The sequence below is a fragment of the Octopus sinensis genome, linkage group LG1 (assembly GCF_006345805.1).
Source record: "Octopus sinensis linkage group LG1, ASM634580v1, whole genome shotgun sequence".
NCBI lineage: Eukaryota > Metazoa > Mollusca > Cephalopoda > Octopoda > Octopodidae > Octopus > Octopus sinensis.
The window spans coordinates 59,914,702-59,939,309 of NC_042997.1; the positions used below are offsets into that span (position 1 = coordinate 59,914,702).

The 24,608-nt window shown below is 33.8% G+C and overlaps 1 protein-coding gene across 2 annotated transcripts in view; it reads right to left on the reverse strand.

Annotated features, from left to right (window-relative positions):
- LOC115210809 (GLIPR1-like protein 1) overlaps positions 1–24,608 on the reverse strand; it is a 163,523-nt gene that overhangs the window by 71,082 nt on the left and 67,833 nt on the right. For both annotated transcript variants that reach the window (XM_029779566.2, XM_029779558.2), the window contains exon 2: positions 5,151–5,366. In XM_029779566.2, coding sequence (XP_029635426.1) covers positions 5,151–5,366 — 216 coding nt within the window. The remainder of the gene's footprint in view (positions 1–5,150; positions 5,367–24,608) is intronic.

A 24,608-nucleotide genomic window follows, 5' to 3' on the forward strand; every position in this document is an offset into this window, starting at 1 on the left:
TGCATTTTTTGGGGGCTTCTACAAAAACCTTTCATCTTTATCTCGCGTATATAAAACAGCTAACTGGATGTAATTAAAACATTGCAAAGAAGCGAAATACACTTCAGTGTAACAAATTCTTACAAAGATGATCTACATCTCATAACTCTGAAACTTTACTGGCCCAGATAAATAATCTTTAATGAGTTGTGGGATATCATTGAAATTTTCTCGTCATGTGACGTTTACAATTCCCCAAATTGTAATATTTGGCGGAACTAAAAGATCGGATACAGTAAAATCGTTGAGTGTTCCGTCTGAGGATCGTAACTTGTCCGTGAAATGTCTTCATTTGTTTATCAGAACTTGCGGGTACTTAGAGAGTTATCATAAGAGTGGATTAACGAATATTAGTTAAGTAATAAAAATCTTGGGTTACAATTCTGATCAAAAATATTTTCCCTGGTCCTAATCTCCAACAGAAAAAATTTAAATAGTAAACATTAGTAAAACTGTTGATATTCGCTTTATATTCTATCAAATAAATTTTACTGTCAATTCACATTTCATTTTAAGATCAGGGTTTGGAATGCTAAAATATATTTATCTTAATGTCGAAATATTGAATAAAGCTAGTTTTGTCACATTCCGTTGAAACTCCACTTTTTTAACATTTGTATTTATGTACAGAAATGACAATGCTTCAAGCAGATCAAGAGATCTTGTTTTGTATATTTTAGTTTAAGTAGAATACAATTAATCGTATCAAAACAATTTGAAATCTATCCTACTTAATGAAACGGACTAAAGTTATTGTCTTTTTACCAACGATATTTTTTTTATCAATAAAATGTTACTAGTGCTATCAGTGAGAATATTTAAAGACTCTTCCATACAAAAATAGCGAAGCGAAAACACAAAGAATATCAGACAACGCGTTTTAAAACAAATACACAAATAAAGAGAATGACCTTTATGATACAATGATTTCTGAAGGAGAGAATGATTTAGTTGTAAGTGAACTTTTTTGTGGATATCTTTCACAAAAAGATAATAAACGCGGGCAGCAAGCTAATTTTTTTCTTGGCTACAAAAACAAATTAACCTCCAAAGCTAAATCAGCTAGTAATAGCAATTTTATTTCAAAACAAAAGACATATTAGCAAAGAGAACCGAGTTGAACTTTATTAAATTATAGTTGAGATCTCAGAGGTTTACTTTCGTAAAATCATACAACTATTAATGACTACATAATTAAACAGTTTATTAATTAGCAATAAGGAGAAAAATGACGTGGCGTGAAGGAGTGGCAATAAATGCAACACTGGGATTGAGAGATGTTAAGGCGACTTTGTTATAAATAAAGTCGTTACATGGCCGCTCGACCTGCTAAAATTAACAGTTAAATCTTCATCAATCCATTCTTTATTGCGGGTGTATATTAAATTGTGTGATCTTTTTGGCATTATTGAGGCGCAAGACGAATTAATCACAGCTAAAATGCTTTTATTATCAGTCAGCCTAACTAATGTTCGACCAGTGATAAACAATAGCGATGCACAAGTTTCCCCAAAGAGAAACAACAATAAAAAAAGTAGCCATTCAAGTCCAAGTCTTTAGAAAATTAATTAATTGTTATTAGAAACATATATTTAATTACTAATACTTAAAAATGATTGTTTCTGATTAGAGACTGTCTAAATCATACAAATAAATATTCTCATGTTGTAGCTTTTCCCCACTTCTTTGATGTTTTCATAATTTCATCTGCTTTTGTTTTTATATAAAAGAGCAATGATTAAGTGATTAATATATTTCACACCTAATAGGTAGGATTTCACTGACTTAATAGAAAGTCGTTAGAATTCCTTGTGACGTTTGCCTCATCTATATGCTATCTGAGTTTAACTCATGCCAAGATCAACTTGTGGAGAGTTGCACGGTATGTCGTGCAGTATCTGTTGCGGTAGTTTGTATTTTAGAGAAGAAACTCCCGCGAAAGCACTGGTACTTAACTATTTTAATCCTCAATCCTTGTCATTTTCTTGGTGTTGAGAAAGGGAGTCTTTCTTATATGGTTGATTGTTGACCTTCCATTAAAAAAGACGCTTGCCCAGGTTTGCGCTTTAGAGAACGTATAAGGAGTAAATCTTTAGTTTTCTAATACATAAAATATAGCACCAATCAAGTACTGGGGTCGATATAATCGACCAGCCCCTGCCACCAAAGTTTTAGACTTTGAGTCTATAGTAGAAAGAATTATTATTATTATTATTATTATTACTATTATTATTATTGTTAGTGAAGCCTCATGGCTAACTGGTTAGGGTGTCCAGCCCTCGTTTACAGTACTGTGGGTTCAATTCTTGGAGGAAGGCATATATATACTGGAGCCACATTTCAGTGGCTCCAGTCTACTACTACTACTACTACTACTACTACAACAAATAACAAATATTTCACGTTTGTTCATAAAACTCGCTAGTGTGATTTGAAGGGAGTTTGAGGGCAGGCTGACTTTTCCTTTAAGTAGGTCGAACGACAGTACAGTGGCTCCATTTTTGGTCTATCCATTTAAAGACTTCTCGACAAAATTGGTGGAATAGTAGATGGGTTAGTACTCATAAATTCTTTTGCACAAAAGACATTCGTATTCTTTGTAAAATTTATTGAAGGTAACAACTTGACTAGTTTGTAGAATATTTAATTAACTTTCCATATAATTGTGTAAGAGAGTAAGTGATGGATCAACTTGAGAAGGCAATACTCCAATTTCCTACAGATTTTTTGACACTTACTAAATAATTCAGCTTCAGACAGTTCTGTTTGAACAAGCCAATACACATAAAAGCGATCATAAAATTACGAACTACATTTCACTTTCAAGTATTTCATTTTTTCTAATGAATTTATTGAGCCAAAATCTGAAGGCTATAATTAGTAAAAGAGTAAATGCCAGACAGAAATGAAGTATTGAATAATTATTTGAAATGTTCCTTTTACATGAAATCATTGCCTTTTTCTTTCTAAGTATAAGTGATCATAGTTTTTAAACGAAAGAGAATAGGGTCCTGCATCTTTTATTACTTTTTCATTAGTTGTATAGCTACCACGAACTGGCTTTAACTGAGGATTAAAACTAGTTATTCTTGGGTTCCTGTGAGATCTTGCTGTTTACTATTCGATAACTTGATGCATTAACATTTTAAAATTTTATTCGAGAATTTGTTCTTTAAAAGCATTTATATGTCTATCTGGAATGAAGTGATTTAATAGCCTCTTGCATATTTTGAAAAGTAATTTAGGCGGCGCATAGAGATTAAGAAACGACCTTGTGGCAAAGGTAAAGGAAAACGACTCGTACGTTGCAACTAGATATTCCATTCCAGCACAATAAAATTATCTTACCCTGACGAAACTTACCTAACACAGGGTTGCCTCTTAAGCAAGGAGAGATTTATCTCTCTTCTGTTTAATATTACAAGCATTTCTGGATTTGCACCGGCTCGGTAGAGTTTAGTTTTTTTTAAAAAGATCAATTAATCCTAAAGGCATTGTAAATGTATACATACATACATACATACATACGTACATATGTACGTACACATAAATATATATATTCATGCAAACACAAATACACACACACACACGCACACACACATATACTTATGGAGAGTCGCTCAAACTTTCCTAAAAAGGAGCGGGTTACACCAGAGTGAGCACATAAATGTGAAACAAGGTGGAAAAAATAGGACTCGAATACCGGTATTCGAGTCCTATTTTTTCCACCTTGTTTCACATTTATGTGCTCACTCTGGTGTAACCCGCTCCTTTTTAGGAAAGTTTGAGCGACTCTCCATAAGTATATGTGTGTGTGCGTGTGTGTGTGTATTTGTGTTTGCATGAATATATATATTTATGTGTACGTACGTATGTACGTATGTATGTATGTATGTATGTATGTATGTATGTATGTATGTATGTATGTATGTATGTATGTATGTATGTATGTATGTATGTATGTATTAGGGAGTAAATCCAAACTTACAGGGAAAAATTAGATTTAGGATTAAATCTAATTTTACAGTATAAATATGAATTAAATTAGAGATAAAACCACTATTAGGCAAATCAAACAGTGACTATAACCATAATTCGAATTATTAATTGAATTTGAATTATTGTTATTCGAATTAGGTTATGGGCATGAAACGATCGTAGTGGTTTTACTTTTTATCTTATATTAGACATTTTAATACTTTTTGATAGCTATATATATTTTAAAATATATATATATATATATATATATATTATATATATATATATATATATATATAATATATATATATATATAAATTTCTAAATATAAATTAATAATTTTAAATTTTTAACTTTAAATTTAAATAATTTAAATTTTGAATTTTATATTTTATATATTTTGTATATTATATTAATTAATTTTATTTCTATGTTTTGGTTTATGTTTTTCACTGTTTGATTTGCCTAATAGTGGTTTTATCTCTAATTTAATTTATATATATATATATATATATATATACACACACGTACACACACACATATATATATATATGAATATGTGTTTGTATGCATAACTAAAGAAATGACAAGATAGGTTTCGCTGAGGAAGCCTAATAAGACTGAAACATGTATAGATTTTTCACCTTATTTTCAAAAATTAAAATCTTACTCCATTGTTTTCATTCAGATTTTAATTAATTGGGATTTTGGGATTTTGGAGTAGTTTTCTTTCTTTGCGTGACAGAAATTAATCATTATAATCAATGTTTTTTATTTATTAAAATTAAGGATTCAATAGGAGTGTTATCATAACTAATTAAGCATTTTCTCTGGGGTTCAGTAAAATTTGCATGATAGTCTTCACTTAACAATAATTGTTTTTTCCCATACAAATACAATGCCTTTATGTTAAGTTATACTACCTTACACCACTGTATCAATAATATACCAATCATAAATAATAATAATAAAAAACTGGAGGAAATGTATTAAGTGGCCGTTTTGAGTTAAACATTCCAACTTTTAAAAATCAGGCCTGAAAACTTTGTTAAAACTTTACTCACAGTTTTCATTTAAGATCTTGAAATTTCATTTAATATCCAATTAGGGAAATGAATGAAAATCAAACTTACCTGAGCTTTGTCGCAATCGCCTTTGCAAGATCCTTTCGGATTGATTATAGCCTCAGCCTCGTCATTCCATTTTTTCACAGCCGTTTTGACAAGACCTTTCAGATCATCTTTCTCAGAATCGTAGTACATGTTTTGTCCAAAATATTTATCGTATTCTTTATAATCACAAGTTAAAGACCATGTTCCAGCAGCAGAACTCAAACCATCATCCCAAACCTTGAAAAGAAGCAAAATGAAAACATGTAAATATGTCGGTCAACATAGATAGACAATAACTCGTAAGCTTAACTTATATATATATCATATGCATTAATCCTATATTAAATACGTATTGATTATACGGTTCATGATGTTTACACTTAGGTCATAGAAACAGTTGTAGAATATAATCAGAAAATTTTAAAATATCATTGACATCCCTTTTTTCTATTCTTTGAAATATCTTTCACTGAACTCATTCCTGCTATAGAAAATAATATATTGAAGTAGTAATAATAGAGTTTAATGGTAATGTAAGGAACCGAGCTCTTAAATTTAGGTTAGCTCACCATTTTTCGGTCTATTTAAAAAAAATTGATGCTTCAAATCGGAAAAATAAATATCATTACGATATATATATATATATTATGGCTGCCCCTTGTTATCGAGTATTGCCATTGCACGAAAAAGATCTACAATGTCTTGTACAAAATTGGCAACTAAAACCTTTACTGGTAATAGCCAGCTGTAGTTGTAACTGGGCTTCGTGTACCTTTGCATGTCGTTTAAGTCCTCCTGCCGAATTACACTCTCTTCCACATGCCCGACAGATATGATTAGTATGGTGTGTTACACCACCACCAGTGGCCAGGTTGTCACTCATCTGTCTTGTTTTATGATTACGAAGATGACTCATGAGTCCAGCTTTACTGAGGCAGGGTCTTGCACAGACATTGCATGTCAGAATCAAAGGAAGACCCTTCCCTTCTGGAAGTGTAACAGCGATGTCCTTCCTGACACCCCTCCTTACTTTCTCATGTGCAACCGAAGCGACAGTTTTTAAAATTGGCCGAAGAAGGATGAGCTAATCTAAATTTATATTGGCAGTTGATATTACCGAACTGCCCAGGTGTCTAAACCACAGTGACATCCGTTTAGCAGCTGATAATGGAATATATAAATATATTTTATATGTCTGTTTGGGAATATTTTATGTCTTGGGATCTCTTATTGGGTTGTCCTTTATTCTCGTAGAATTGAAAGTGTTTGTGAGTCCGTGGTTTATGGTGATTACTTATATTGATATTGGTTCATTTATTTCATATTAGACTTGGATAACGCTTAGATAATGTCATCTAGTTTCGGTGGGGGTTTTATCTATCTATCTATCTATCTATCTATCTATCTATCTATCTATCTATCTATCTATCTATCTATCTATCTATCTATCTATCTATCTATATCTATCTATCTATCTGTCATATCTCTCTCTCTCTCTCTATCTCTCTCTCTCTCTCTCTCTCTCTCTCTATATATATATATATATGTATGTATGTATGTATATATATATATATATATATATATATATATATATATATGTATGTATATATATATAATTGAAATTTTCTGTGTTTGAGTGTATGTTTGTGTGTGTGTGTGTGTGTGTACAAAGATTCATTGTACCTCAATAACTTCTATATCTTTCATCCGATTTCTTTAAAATTTTTTACATAGCCGCTTCATATCCCAGACCCGAAAATAAGCTAGTTATATTTAAAAAAAATCGATATTGGGGCCTGTAGAGCGATGGGAAACCAACGATGAATGATACCTATTTATTTGCATTAATCAGCTGTTATATAATCTGCAGGATCTTTCATACTTTTTAAATCTTTTTATAAAAGTGAAAGGAGATTGTCTAATTATTTTCACTGTCAACCAGCAACGGTGATTAAATTAACTTGGAATACTGAACGCATACATTTCCACAATTCTCAACCGAGTTTCACCAAACTTTACACACACATTACTTATATCACAAGGATGATCATGTACTAAAAATTTTACCTGGAGCTTCCGCGTAAATGGACCTAAATGGACATAGTTCTTTGTATGTAGGGTCTTCCGTACATTTTTAATCTCTCTATAAAATCCTTATCGCTCTGTCTGTTCCCAATGCATTCTCAAACGGCTCAACCAAATCAAATCAAATTTTACACGGTAATACTGTCACACCCTAGGAGTGTCAACATGTAATTTTTGGGGATTAAAACAATGCAACATTGGCAGTAGTTCCGTATTACGTGTCAAAACTCGAAGAATAAAAATGAAAGAATAACATCTATATTGTAATGTGATATGTTGTTTGACTTTTATACTTTGACTTTTAATGCTAATAACGACAACGACGACGACGATGATGACTTGCATTTTGTATATGACAGTATATCTGTCTGTAAATGTATGTGTGTAGGTGTATGAGTGTTTATATGTCTCACAGTGTGTGTGTGTCTTTGAACGTTAGGTACGTTATTAAACACACTATATGTTTCAGTTTTATACTTTTACTTTTAATTCTAACCACGACGACGACATGTGTGAGTGTATGAGTGTGTATATGCCTCACAGTGTTTGTGTCTTTCTGCGTTAGGCACGTTATTAAACATACATTATGTTTGTGAGGGCTGGTCAGTGTCAATACCAAATTTAATTTTCATTTCGATTAAAACAATATAACATTTCATAGAGATAATCTTTCTATTTACGTAGATGTACTTGCATAGCAACTGATTTGATCTCAGATCGTGTGCTTGGAATATATATATATATATATATATATATATATATATATATATAATATATATATATATATACAACCTTCGATGGAGTAACAGTTATATATACAGCTTGAACAGACACACATATCAGTACATAAACATACATTTACATGTACATACACATATACACACAAGCAGACACGTCTACACACTTACATACGTAAATGCTCACATACATACATACATACATGCATACATACGTATATGCGTATATGCATGCTTGTACACTTATACATATGCATACATACATACATACATACACACATACATACATACATACATACATACATACATACATACATAAACACATATATATCATGAACTAATTGTTACTTTCTCAGATACAGCACGGAATTTTGTTGGAGAATTCTATTTCGTTCATTTGATTTATCATCATCATTATATTGATCCTCCTCCTCCTCCTCCTCATTATCGTTTAACGTCCACTTTCCATGATGGCATGGGTTGGACGGTTTCACTGAGGACTGGCAAACCAGTGGGCTGCACCAGGCTACAATCTCATCTGGCAATATTTCCACAGTTGGATGCTCTTTCTAATGCCAACCACTTCGAGAGGGTAGTGGGCGCTTTTTACGTGTCACCAGCACGGGAGTCAGTCAGGGGTACTGTCATCGACCACGTTCGGATGAAGTTTTTACATGCCACCGACACGGGAGCCAGTCAAGAAGCACTGATGGCACGGATGGCAAATTAATTTATTTGCACTTTGATGCAGAAACTATAAGGGTAACTATTGAAATGTTTTTATTTTTCATTCCCTTTGAAATTACTCTTATTTGTGGTTTGGGCTTTAGCTGCCCTTTCCAGAGTGTAATGTGTTCTGTTAAAGGTCACCTCTTTTGTGTATGAAAAACGTACACTTATATATATATATATATATATATATATATATATATGACCTGGAGGTGCACAAATCAATCAACTTTAAATGAAATATCAGAAATATCAGTCTCTGCAACGATATTTAACATGTTTGTGTACACTCGGACATGAGAAAACTTTTCACTGAGGAAATAGTAACTGACAATATGTATCAAAGATCTTCCTACTTCGTTACGCCTCATCAACTATGGAATCAGTCATTCATCGACATCTAAGAACGGGCGTTTTATAAATAATAACAGCAAGGTGTGTGAATGTATATATATATACGTATATATATATATATATGTATGTATGTATGTATGTATGTATGTATGTATGTATGTATGTATGTATGTATGTATATATATAGTTTTCAGATATATCTTGCAAGTGTTTCTGCTATTGTGTGTGATTGTACCCCACCATCGCTTGACAACCGATGTTGCTGTGTTTACTTCACCGTAGCTTAGCGTTTCGGCAAAAGGCACCGATAGAATAAGTACTAGGCTTACAAAGAATAAACCCTGGGATCCATTTGTTCGACTAAAGGTGGTGATCTAGCATGACCGCAGTCATATTTCTGAAACACGTAAAACAATAAAAAACTATGCTATTTTTATCCCGAGCAATGTCGGGTATCTCTGCTAGTATATATATATATATAATATATATATATATATATAATATATATATATATATATATTATATATATATATATATATATGTACAGAGAGAGGGAGAGATGGGTGGATGGAAGATGAATAGATAAATACATACATACGTACACACACATCAAGGGTTTCTTTAAAGAGTTTTCCATCTAGATAGATTGTCAACGAAGACTATGGATCTAATATGTTGTTGCACAGAAATATCACTATATTTTTAGCCAATATATGTGTAAACACAAGTAAACACCCTGTCTTTATGTATATCATTATATCAATACTTAAATACAATATCTTTGTGGATAGAAGCAAAAAAGCATCTAGTTTTAATCTGGGATTTCATTATCGATTAATTTTCTTCTTTAACTGGCCTTGATCATCATCTATTTATCTATTGTTGCCATAAGTGCGAAGTACGTATTATATAATGCAAATTAGCAATCATGGGTTTAGCTGTTTCGACCCCTGCTTGAGCGACATCTCTACATGTACAATTAATTATATTCTGGTCTTTATTATTATTGGAATAATTATTTAATTTGTTAATGTAAAACTTATTAAGCTTAAATCTATTATAAGAAATAATGTTACCAAAATCATTACTAGAAAAATTGTTATTATATTTTTTATTATCTATAATGAATATTTATTAGTTTTAATAAGGCCCAGAATATAATCAATTGTACATGTAGAGATAAGACAAAATGTACATTTGATAGATTTAATATGGATGATGTAGTATATAAATGTGTAGTGACTTTGATTGATGATAATATTAATACGAATAGCTATAATTTAAATGCGATCTATGTGGGGTCGAATTCTAATCAAATTAAATTAAGGCTGGCTCAACACATGCATTCATTTAAGAGTAAAACATTGATTAATTCTACTGGCCTTAGCAAATATATATGGGAATTGAAATCTAAAGAAATTAAGTATAATTTATATTGGGAGATAGTTTGTAAAGCTAAATCTTATCGAATAGGTAATCATTTTTGTTTACTATGCACAAATGAATTTATGGAGATATTATTATCTAATAATAAAAAATTGATTAATTCCCATGATGGGCGAAAAATTAAATGTAGACATAAGTTAAATTACTTTATAATAAGTTTAGCTAATTTGTGTATATATTTAAACCCTGATTTACGTTACTAATTCTTGTAGCTATAATTTGTAGTAGTATAATGAGCATAAATTAGCAGTTGATTATGTAGTGTATGTTACATAATTGGAATAAGATTAAACCAAGGTGTTTATAAATTAAATAAATAAATTAATGAATATAGATTAAGTTATCGAAATTTAGTTTATTTTATGCATTTTACGTATTTTAGTTTTAAATTATTGAGATTTTAGAATTTTTCAAACAAATGGTATATTACATCTAGCTTATTTCTTATTTTCACAGCTAAAATACATATTGTTATTTTCACAGCTAAAATACATTCTTCTATCTATCTATTCTATAGTTATTATTTACTTCATGTTTTCACGTGATAAATTTCTTAGCAACGCTAGGTTCTAAGTATAACGTTTAAAATTTCAGTCAACTGGAATTCTTCAATAAGATAAGTTGTTTTTATTTTTCATTAATATTATTATATTTTATTCGATTATTTATAGTTAAGATACGTATATTTCTATATTGATTTATTATGTTACACACATTTTATTATTATTTTAGACCTGAAGAGTGGCTATATTTTTAAATCAAATTACTTTTAAATTGAATTAATTTTAATAGTATCGATTTTATTATTATCGATTTAAAGATATAGTCACGAAACGCGCGTAGTCGGTTTAATGTTTATTTAATTTAGTGATTTTTTGAATAATATTTTTTATAGCATATTTAGATTTTTCTATATGATATAGATAAAGTCTGAATTACTTAATAGAGGTTATTTCTTTTAATTATATAGATATAGATATATAGACCAATATCATTTTTCTTACTCATAACATCTACTCTATTCTGAAAATTTAATTTACATTACAAGTTCCCTTTGAATGGACACACATGGAATGAATACCTGCACACTATCCATTTGTAATAGCAAAATATGAACTCCTATCGGTACTTACACACTATGGACAAAAATCCTTTCTACACAACACATTCCTTGGATAATGGAACAGCAAGTTTAACATCCAACATATATTTTTATTTTTACTTTTATTCTTATATTTTCCTTTATACTTCCTATATCTCTCCCTTTCCAAAATAACTTCTTATATTGAGCTCTACTATTTCCTTCGATTTAACTCTCTCATATCGTCTCTGATGATGGGATATCTTTTATATCTCTGAAAAAGGTGTAAGAAATTCCACACTGCCTTAGCTTTGTCATCTCATTTTATTTAATATATACACACTCATATGCGACCTGCGTTAGACTCCCCACTCATACTATTATCGAACCAGGAATCTAACTCCGGTCCTTCCGTAGCACTTAACTGCCTTTCGGATCTTCTGGATACCAAAATCTCTCATATACATATATACATCCATCCATCCGTCCATCCGTCCATCCATCCATTCATCCATGGATGGATGACTTCGAGTGCTATAGTTTATTTAAATCAGTCTAGGGGTTAAAATAACCATACACATACGTACTCATTGCAACAGAAACCATGAGCTTACTTTGGATGTACATATATAAGCTATTTTTAGTAATTTGGATAAAGGGTATACATTAAGGTCAATGATGTATTAGTTATTTCGATAAACGGAGCAAAAGTGTATGAAATAGTAGGTCGAAACTGTGCTTTAGCAATAATATTAATTCATTGCTCAAGGTACATCAACATTTGAAACTTGGGAATGCCTAACTGAATATGTACACATGATTGGTAATAATTGTCGTTCGCGTCAACTGATTTTTTTCCTTGCCGTATAAAAAGACGGATATAGTCTTGACATCAGACATATGGTATAGTATTACAACTAATAAATGGTATAGCATTACAACTAATAAATAGTCAGAAGAACTCCTTTGTTAAAACATATAGTATTTATGTTTTACATGAATATAATAATATAGAAAAATATTAATTACACGTTTAACTGAATATATTGTCGATGGGTGGTAACCAAATTACAGAATTTTGCATGATAGAGAAAACTTAACTGATCTAAGAACTGATACACACACACACACACACACACATACACACACACATACACACACACACACACACAAATATATATATATATATATATTGTTTCATTTTATGATGTCCGTTAAGATATATCTTGTTGAATGAGATAAAATACAATCTCATTTACATTATATTCCTGTTTTTTTTTATCAGTTATCATGGTTATCATTTTTGGTCATTATGTATCGTGTCAACGCAAGTCATTTCTCATTTTACATTGTGAAGATCATAACTGTGCGCATTTTTCTGATTGGTTAATATGCTTTAAGTACAGGCATAGCTCGACTTACGTCGTTTTGGTTTAAGTCTTTTTTCAACTTCAGGTCTTTTATGTTTTTGTGAAAGAAATTAATGGAAAAAAATAAACTTCTATTTCAGTCGACATTCGAGTTTACGTCGGTCTGAACAAACATACTGAAAAGCATAAATGTTTAAAAATAAACGCCTAAAAATCAATACTGAAGTGAAATATTAAATAAAATACATGTGAAATATGCACAAACCATTTATTAAAACAAATATAAGCTAATAAACTTTTTAAATTGCTTTTTTCATGTTACGTTATCATTCGCGTTAAGTCGCATGTCTTGGAAGCAATTACTGACGTAAGTTGACGTATGCCTGTACAAGTCTTTCCATCTATAAGGGTTTTCCTAGTAGATTTCATTATTTTTACATTATTACCTTCGCCTTAGCGAAAGCGGAGGTATTGTTTTTAATCGCGTTTGTTTGTTTTATTTGTTCGTGGACAAGATATCTCAAGAACCGCTGGATGGATTCGGACAAAACTTTCAGGGATGTTTGGCCTTGTGACTGGCTCAAACTGATTAGATTTTGGGACCGATCTAGTACCGGACAAGGATTCTGGATTATTTTTTGTTATATTTACTTTATATGATTACGATTTAGCGTTAACTTTCAAAACTTTCTCAATTACCTCCCTTCAAGCTGTAACTATTTTGAATAGCCAGTTTGTTAACTTTGGCTTGTATTAGATAAGGATAAACTGTTTATTACTGTTACTAAATTTTCTACAGCCACCATCACCTTCCATGATTACCATTGGGATCGATCAGGTACCGGACAAGGATTCTGGGTTATTTTCCCGTTTTCTTTTTACATAATTTTTGAGGGCGGTGGGGTTCGTTTTTAGTATTCTCATTTGTGAGCAGTCGAGTTTATTTCAGATATTCTTATTTTAAAAATCCTCTCTGGATAATCGTTGAGAGGACATTGGTGTTGCCTTGGCGGAGGTTTGCGCTCTCTGAGTGCTCTTGTTTGATATTAACATCGGGGTTTAAACTGTGTAAATACCTCTGCGCATATATGAAATGCAGTTTAAAAAAAAAATGTATTACTTTCATGCGATGCCATATACTTAGATGTAATTTTTTTACTTTGATTTATTTAGAGAATACTGAATATTGATATTTTTGTAGCAACATCCACTGATTTTAACAGTTACTCCTAAATCACAAAAGCTTATTGTATTTTTGAGGAAATTAGGCTCCTAATAACATCGCCTCGTTATATTTAGTTCATTTCAGCTATAGTGGTTTCAAATTTTGGCGCAAGGCTAGCAATTTCACGTGAGGGGCAAGTCGATTACATCGACTCCGGTGTTAAACAGGTACTTATTTTACCGATCCCGAAAAGACGAAGAGCAAAGTTAGTCTCGGCGAAATTTGAATTCAGAACATAAAGACAGGCAAAATGCCGCTCAGCATTTTGCGCAGTGCTCTAAAGATTCTGGCAGCTTGCTGCTTTTCATTTTATCTCGTATATTGAAATTGTATTTCCATTATTCTTATAGATTTTAGTTTTCGCGTACCAACAAAATCTTCAAACTCTAACACTTATGACATCAATTGAAAATACTTTTTATCTGATTTAATATCAGGTAAAGCATAGAAATCAGATGAAGTTCCAAGTTAGATGTATCTTTGTAGAAATGAGAAACGGCGAAATTAAAAGATCGAAGGCAATAAGACTGGAAATATGCAATTCCTGTGAAATGCGTTATACCGTTACAGCTGACATGTTTACAGTGATGGTAATAAATTGCTTGAAGCCCCAACCTTATCACACTATCAACGTTTGTTTATAATTTGATGTTGCATCTTCCGGATAATAAACAAAATAAAATACATTAAGAGGGATAGTTAGCTTACCCCGTACTACTTAATAGCCAGCTGTATTTATATATAAAAAATGCAGTGCATTTTTGTGTATTTATCAAATACCATAAACATCCCATTTCATGGTCTTCCGTTAAACTGTAATATTCCCCTTAGCTTATATGGCATTTATTTTACTTTCGGTTTTCATCAAAGACATCCATGGTGACAGTGAATAGAGGTTTAAATAAATAATATCTTATGTCTCATTCGAGGGATTACAGGGATTCTCCAGCATCCCAGCAAGCAAATAAGTTGATAGCTTCATCCGTTAGAACAACAACAACAACAACAACAACAACAACAACTACTACTACTACTACTACTACTACTACTACTACTACTACTACTACTACTACCACTACTACTACTACTACTACTACTACTACTGTGGCCTGTCTCACCATAAAGCGAGCTGGTGTGCCCACGAAACAGCGAAATGAGGTAGCCATGGCCAATTTGTGAATCTTCATCAGCCGAGGTATATCCTATAGAACCGTGTGCATGTTACTCAAAACTTAAGACAAGACATAAAAAAGACTGACCGGTGTGTTATATATCTGCCACAGATTTGTGCAATGTAATACAAAAGTCACGATAAAGTATGTTAACGATAATGTATGTTAAGTATGTTGACGCCGAGCTAACCAAGAACGATATGCGTACGGCTGACCCAACATGGGTGTAATTTCCAGAGAGCAGACGCCTTATATTGGGGTTGCATCCATTCGTAGATTCAGAAATAAAACCATTAAGCTGATGGTACAGGTTAAAAAGTCCAGTTAGTATGCGTACGAGATGAAGTCCATTGGAAGCTTTTCTATCGGAAGGCAGTGCAGGGACAGAGAAGAGAATGATATAAATTATAACAATAGCAGGCCACAAACCTTCTTTCTCAGGATACCACTGTTCGTGGTTTTGGATGTGGCAAAAGAGAACACCTTGTCCTCATATCCAAGAGACGACGAACAAGAAACCGCTTACGAATCTGATAGGGGTCAAGCAACTAGAAAGTGGTGTACTAGGAAGCACAGACCATTGCATCGCCTTGCAACGATGAAAAGAAGATAGAAAAGGAATACGGGGACACAAATTATTGGAGACATCAAAAGCAAAACGTTGAAGAGGAAGCCCAAGAGAAAGAACAGGCTCAGAAAGAAGGCATGCAAAACAACGAAGCGAGATCCATCAACCAGAAGACATCAAGATCAACCAGCCCATCTCTTCTTTGGAAGCTGTGATGTTTGCAGTGATGATAGCTTCTTTAACGACTATAGGAACGCAACTGAGAAGGCACGAGATTGCGAAGAGAGGAGGGACGAGTATAAAAAAGAAAAGCTCAAAAGGTAGACTGTGAAAACCATAGTAATAGTCTATTGGCAGCATTCAGAAAGACGTGGATCTTTCTCACTCCTATCGAATCCGACAACGAAGCTGCTCAGGACGAGGCGATTTTCACTACCATGACATACATAAGAAAGTGTTACTAAATACGAACCATTTTCTCTTCGATGCTCTGCTTATTCTACAAACCCACCGAAAACATAATATCAAGATAAGGGTAATAAACTTGACGAATTCATCAAGCCATCACCCTGCAGTTTAGTCGGTAACGTTAAAATGTATGATGAGTTCTGTACAGCAATAAGTAAGTTCCCGACATGATGAAGCCACTTCAAGCTGAACCAATTTTACTTACTCTAAGTTACTCTAGTTACTCTAGTTACTCTAAGTTACTCTAGTTACTCTAGTTACTCTAAGTTTCTTTTAGTCAAGAAACAGACGTCATAATTTTCTAGTCTGTCCCTAAAATGTAAGAATTTTGAGCACTGTCAGAACAAATGTTAAACCAGAGTTATTACGTTCTCCTGGTGATATTACACAAACTGAATAAACAATAACCATTTGGTTCACAGCCAGAATGGATAAACAGCTGCTGACTAAGAAGATTTGAATTTGCCAAAGTACTTATAAAACTGCACCAAATTAAATGCCTACATTTTAAAAATGGGTTGGTATCAGTACTAATAAATAAATAAACACTTTTGAAATGTTGCCTACGTCTTTCCTGTTTATAACTAAAGATCAAGAAGAAAACAAAACTCCATCAGTTTGGAATATTTTCTTCGTCATTTCTAAAATGAATATTTCAGGTATTTCAATTATTATTTTTGTTATTATTGGAAGAATTGTTAGAGCGTCGGAAAAAGTACTTAGCAGCATTTCTCCCTTCTCTGTACGTTCTGTGCTCAAACCTCGCTGTACTCCACTTTGCCTTTCATATTTCGGGGTTGATAAAATAAAGTACTCGACAAGTATTGGGGTCGATGTAATCGCTGTAAAACTGCTGATCTTGTGTGAAAATTAGAAAGAATTATTATCGTTATGATCTTAATGCCTTAGTGAGAAAAAGAAGGTAAACGCCTATGAATCTTCACAGGGCCTCCAAACAACTGCGATAAAGAGAGTAAAGTTATTTCTCTCTCCCGAGAGCTTTCAGTAGACTGGACTGCGCTAAAGTGACCCAATGGTCAAGCGGTGGTGTTTAATCGGATGATGAACGATAGTTACGGTTACTTTGACAGTTCTAGCCTTCCAAATTCTACCCACAAAGCACGTTGTTACGAAGCGAAGTTCTTAAGCACGCAAGCATGTCTGTACCATTATTAATGTAAGGTTTGAAGACAAGCCGGCAAAATCATTACTGTGCCAGACAAAATGCTTAGCTGCGTTTTTCCTGGCTTTGCATTCTGAATTCAAATTCTGAGGAGGTCGACGTTACCTTTCATCATTTCAGGGTCGATAAAGTAAGTACCAGTTGAGCACTGGGATCAATGTAATCGACTAGCACCCGGCCTGCAAATTTGAGGTCTGCCTATAGCAGAAAGGATTATTAATGTAAGGTTATAATTGTAAAATATAATGTAAAACATCTAAGTCCACTTATTCATCTATATATATATATATATATATATATACGTGTGTGTGTGTGTGTGTGTGTGTGTGTGTGTGTGTGTTTATGAATACGTACATACATTCTTTCTCTCTTTCCCCTCTCCCTTTCTCTCTCTTTATATATATATATGTATAAATATAAATATATGTGTGTGTGTGTGTGTGTGTGTGTGTGTGTATGTGTGTGTATAATAGAAATAGGTTTTAAGGGAAAAAAGTAAAAAGAAAAAAAAGAAAATGCACATTGAATATAAAAAAAATGAAGGCGTTTTATGGTTTGGAAATCGGTTCTCATTCAAAGTCAGTGAACAGCTTTTGACGATACCGGTATGACTGATTCTTTTAACAATTCATAATAATGACTCTTATACCTCTTAATTCTACCTCAGTTCGTCTAATTGTATATTTATATCATTACTTTTCATAAAGCCTTTATTTTTTATATCCAATGTGCATTTCCTCTTTTTCTTGTTACTTTTCCCATATATATATATATAATATATATATATATATATTATATATATATATATATATATATATATATATATATACATATATATGTATACGATTCTGTACATTTCATAATAAATTGTTGTTACACATTATCGACACCAGAAGCATTTCGTAGCGTCAACCATCCCAATAAGACATAAATACCTCTAGTTATTTTGTGCAGTACTTTACTCATTCTGATGTGAACCGTTTCTTTTAGATATCTTGAACATCTAAACTTAACTAGACAAATGTACAATTGTTTAAGTGAATAAGAGTTTTATACGAAAGAAAATTACTTTATTTCCTTAGAAGATCCGTTTTATATTATAGTGCAATATTATAGTGTCATAATATTTATGGCCGACAGTGAACTAGTTTCTAATTTCACGTTAGTTTCTCCGAAAACGTCACACTTCTCTGCTTTCCTTTCATCCATTTATATATTTTTAACATTTCAGTTGGACTAGAGTTGTGTATATCTCAAATCATTATATCAGGTCGAAGGGGTCATAATACAGATTTATTCAATTTAAGTGAATAGAAGGAGCATCTATGGGAAATCTTGCATTAGTATCTTTCCGTTAGGCGGCGATTTGGTTGAATCGTTTGCCCGTCGGGCAAAATGCTTAGCAGCATTTCGCCCGTCTGTACGTTCTGAGTTCAAATTCCGCCGTGGTCGACTTCGCCTTTCATCCTTTCGGAGTTGATAACATAAGTACTAGTTGAACACTAGGGTCGATATAATCGACTTATTCCCCGCCACCTAAACTGCTAGCCTTATGCCAAAATTTGAATCCAATATTTTTCGTAATTGAAAGAAATTGTTTTCAGATCGAATCGAAGTTAGATCCTTGCCTTTTGTTGTACAATGCTGATTAACTCTTGGTCTACCAGAGAAAATGTATGTCACTAATTACCAACTGGTAATTAATTAATTAAATTTTATTCAAACTACCACTATTTCTTAGCTACATCATATATGCTATCAGGTGAATGATAGCATATATATTCAAGTTCTTTTGCTAGGTCTTCAACAACTCTTGAACCTTGATTTGTCTCTCTTCCTTTTACTGGGTCTTTTCCAGTGTAGATTTGCATTTTCCAGGCATAAGATGCTTCACTGTCGCATATTGCCCAAATTTTTATTCCATATTTCCCTGATTTTGAAGGAATATATACCCGGAATGGGCAGCACTCTCTGAATGAAACTAATTGTTCCTCATGAACTTGGAACATATCCATCTTGCAAATTCTGATTTCACATTTCAAATACTTCTCTGATGGGCTCCAATTTATCATCACTTCTCTTTTTTCTTCTTGCACTAGCATCATCAAAACGCAATACTTCCCGGGCTCATAATTTTGTTGAATATTGGGTGGCAATCTTCTTGACTCCATAACTGTGTGATATTTTCATGTTTAGATTTATAAACACCTATAAAAATAATCAGTACAATAAATTTATTTAGTTCAAAGTGATCAATTTCCTTTCATTTATCTTTGTAAACAACCTGACCTTCAAAATTTATCCATTTACGAATTATTTCAAGAAGATTCTGGCGTATAAAGGTAGTAAAACATGTTTCAGTGCTATCAAAAGACCTTTTAGCAAAACACGATGGTCCACATTCTTGGCGCACGATATTGCAAGATAAAGTTCTTACTGCTGCTTAAGAAGATTAGAATGCCAAACTTCTTGTCTGTCTCTAGAAACATGCTCATTCATAATTGGGTGGCTTGCAGATAATTGTTTTTTAGTATCTTCATCATCTGATGACACAGAACCTAAACTGTCCAGCATAAATCACTTTCGCTCTCATCTTCAGAGCAATAGAAGGAACCACAACTATCTTCTTCCCAGTCTTCATCTAATTCCAATAACCTTTCCGATATTTGGTCTTCCCTCAAGTTTTCACATCTAGGCATAATGGAAAGCATAACTGAACTATATGAAACTTGATAGCAGGCCAAAGGCAGATATTGCTCTCACACATATTTATACTCTCCTGAAAGATTATACAATATATTGTAAGAATTGCGTCATCACAGAAATATTGTATCATCCTATAACCTAGGAGATTGAAGGTGATGCAATACCATACAAATTTACTGGAATATTTTCATAATTTTTTCCTATTTTATCTAAAAATCAGCAAATAAATTGAATACAATTTTATCTATTCTATATCTGATAAATATCTAATAAAATAATATTTGATACTGTTTTTATTCTGTTAAGAATGATAAGAGTATTGTCTGAATTTAATTTGAGGGTCTAATGGACCCATACGGTAATTAATGTATAAAGTGAAAGTTTCTAGCTTTTATAAACATACGGAAAATTTACCATTTGAACAAAATACTTATACTTTGTGGCTAATGCGGCAAGCCATCTCATAGTGCATGATATAAAGCTCAGTAATCAGAAGCAGAGGCCATGAGCAATGATTAAATGATAAACTGAGATGGCAAGTGACCACTTGTGAGAGGTGAAACATTTACAGATTGGTCTGATACTTAATTCCTGTAATATTGATTTCAAACTTTAGCACAATGCCAGCAATTTTGAGGAAGGAGTAAGTCGATTACATCGACCTAGTGCTCAACTGGTACTCATTTTATCGACCCCGAAAGGATGAAAGGCAAAGTCAATCTCAGCGGAATTTGAACTCAGAAAGTAAAGACGAACGAAATGCCACTTAGCATTTTGCCCAGCATGCTAACGATTCTGCCAGCTCACCGCCTTGCTTTAATCTCTGTAACATTGATTTCGAATTTTGTCACATTTTGGGGGAGGGATAAGTCGATTATATCGACCCAGTGTTCGACTGGTACTTATTTTATCGACCCCAAAAGGATGAAAGGCAAAGCCGACCTCAGCAGCACTTGAACTCATAACTTGAAAACGGACGAAATGTCGCTGCTGTGCTTTAATGCAGTGGATTTGAAGTGCCAGAGCAATTGACGAGTCTCTACGTCAATGCTCGACCTGCTCGAAATAGCGGTCAAATTTCTTTCAATTCACATTCGTTTCATCCTAAAAATGGAAATAGTACATTTGATGTGTATTCCGAGATACTATTTAAAAGACGAAATGATCATAGCTGGAACACATATGAGTATGGATGTGCTCGATCAGTATTGATCAGGGCTCAAGCAACAGCTCATAACATGTGCAGGTTGTTCAATAACATAACCGTCATCATTCCGCGTTTGCAATATAACATCATGCTTCAGAGATTAAAAAAACACGAAAACAAAATAACTTCCCTCATTAACTCATACAATTTCCTCTAAACTTTTTTTACATTCTATTTAGAGAAGTTAACATTCTGTACAACACATGTGCCTTAAATATTGTCTGTTTCTGACACAAAATTATAAACGCGTGAAACTAAATGTAACAAGAGTTTTACCATTGTTAATAAGTTGATACAATATTTCATTTAGTACATACATACAAAGTAAACAACAGAAAGAAAGAGAGAGAAGGAGTGGCAGGGAGAGAGGGAGGGAGGGAGAGAGAGGGAGAGAGAGGGAGAGAGAGGGAGAGAAAGAGAATATATATAATAGTAAAGCTATCCTCAAATAAATCAACAAAAAGTGATGATATTAACGAAGATGAAATTTGGAGCGGGCTCAGCTAACTGTAAGCTAATATTACTGTAAGATATTCATCGTTACCTACTAATAACCAATCTCGGACAATCATTATTTCTCATATAGTCGCTAACTGTCACAATTGAAACAGTCGATAATGTGTGTGTACCTAGGCATACTTCTTAGAAGAGGGATCCTTATTGCTCTAATGCCTTTCATCAAAGGTACAAATCAATTCGGGCTGACCTGCGGCTGAACAACAAAACCTGAAACTCAAAACTAACGAAGGAGTTTCTACATGGTTGTGCGACCTTCCAGAAATAGCAACTAAATTTCCCTCAGTTCACATATTACTCTCATGAGAATGGGAAAGAAAACATTAGATTATATATGCCATGCCTCTAGGATATAATTCTAAAAGATAGGATGGTCATAACTCTGGTTCATTTGTAGAGCATGGGGTGCCAAAAAGTAGCAAAAATAACCAAAAAATAAAAATCTTTACAAAGCTCATACCAGATAACTACCAAGAAAGTACATTAGACACACGCACGCACACACACACACACACACACACACACCACACACGCACACACACACACACACACAGACTCACACACACACACACGCACACACACGCACACACGCACACATTGAAGCGTTACTCGTTACCGTTTATAACTTGGTATTAACATGAACCAAACTTCCGCTAATGGTTTTTTAATATCCATGTAATCACTTAAGAGACACAGACCCAAAGACTTGACCCTTTCTTCCCTATACCTCTCATCAGAACGAATATTTGAAAACATACATACATACATACATACATACACACACACGCACACATATGCATACTTTATATATATATATATATACATATACATATACATATATATATATGTGACGTACATATATGTATATATATATATATATATAATATATATATATACCCCTAATTATTTTGCTTTCATTTTTTGTGATAGACAGGTAATGTGCAGAAAATCCCAGCTTCCAAGTCCTCTTTCCTGATTAGGTAAAATTGATTAAAGTTTAAACCTCAATAACGTTTTTCTACAACTTTTCTGGCACAAATAAATAACACAATCGGATTTAACGTGGAAAATTATTTCAGTATACCATATTTGGAAATTATGACGTAATTTTAAAATCTCACAATATGTGTCAGCAACAGGGAAGGCTCTACAAAAGTAGAGAGACAGACAGTTATAGGACGTGACACACACACACGCGCACACATACATACAAACGCACACACACACTCTCTCTCACACATACATACACATTTACAAAGGTACACATAAGTAATCACGAGTTTAAAAGGGTGTATAGTAGACATATGCTAGTTAGTTAGTTAGTTAATTTGGCTCAAAAGCAAATAGCAAGGCCATGTAGGGGGACATGGAGTTAAGTACAGGGTGGTGTTCATGTAAAGAGTTCAGGCCACTTGAGGTCCAGGGAGGCTTTGAACAAAGCGGTCGTCGGCATCTTCACCATCTCGTCTGGCAGCTTGTTCCACGGATCCGCAACCCGGACGGAGAAAGCTCCTCTCCTTCGATTGAGATGAAATCGTCGCAGGTAGAGCTTTTCGGAATGACCCCGCAGCCGACGCTCCGGAGCAGGAGTGAAGAACAGCTCTTTCGAGAGGTTACACTTCCCGCTTATGATGTTGTGGGCGAGAATGAGATCACCACGGCGGCGGCGTTTTTCAAGAGAACAAAGGTCGAGCGTCCTCAGCCTTTCTTCGTAGGACAAATGTTTGAGACCATGAACCATGCGGGTAGCCAGCCTCTGGACTCTTTCGAGGTGCTGTATGTCTTTGAGGAGATAAGGAGAAGAGGCTTGAATCCCATACTCCAATATGGGTCTCACCAGCGTGACATAGAGTGGCAGGAATATGGCTGCTGTGAGCATTCCGAATGACCGTCGAATCAAAAACAAAATTCCGCGCGCTTTGTTGGCAGCATGGACGCACTGGGCCGAAGGCGAAAAGGAGGAATCCACCAAGATACCCAGGTCCTTTACCTGATCGGTCCTCTCCAGCAGCAGACGACCCGGCTCGAAATCAAGTTGAGTAGCAGGAGTAGAGCCGACAGGCAGATGACAGCACTTTGACACGTTCAGACACAGGTCCCAATCGTTAGACCACTTCCAAATTTGGTGGAGGCATCGACGAAGATCCTCTATACTACCGCGAGGAGCGACCAGTTTGATATCGTCGGCAAATAGAAGGGTGTGTTGCGTGAGGTCGTCGGGCAAGTCATTTATGAAGACTAAGAACAACAAGGGCCCAAGCACTGAACCTTGAGGCACGCCACTGCTCGCACTGGAGACGTCGGACCGCGAACCATTAACTTGAACTTGGAAGGAGCGATCTGAGAGGAAGGCACCAACCCATCGTACAATATCCGGATGGAAACTATATGCTTGAAGCTTGACAAGTAGTAGGCGGTGGTTTACCGAGTCAAAAGCTTTGGCAAAGTCCAATAAAACGATGTCAACAGCATCACTATCATCGAGGATGCGCGTCACTAATTCTTCCATTTGTGTGTGTTGTATCTATATATTTACGAAAGTATGTATGCAGCGTGGCGTGTACATAACAGCTGCAGTAACGTCACTATCCCATTACCACTGCCGTTCTCACTTTCACTGATATAAGTCACC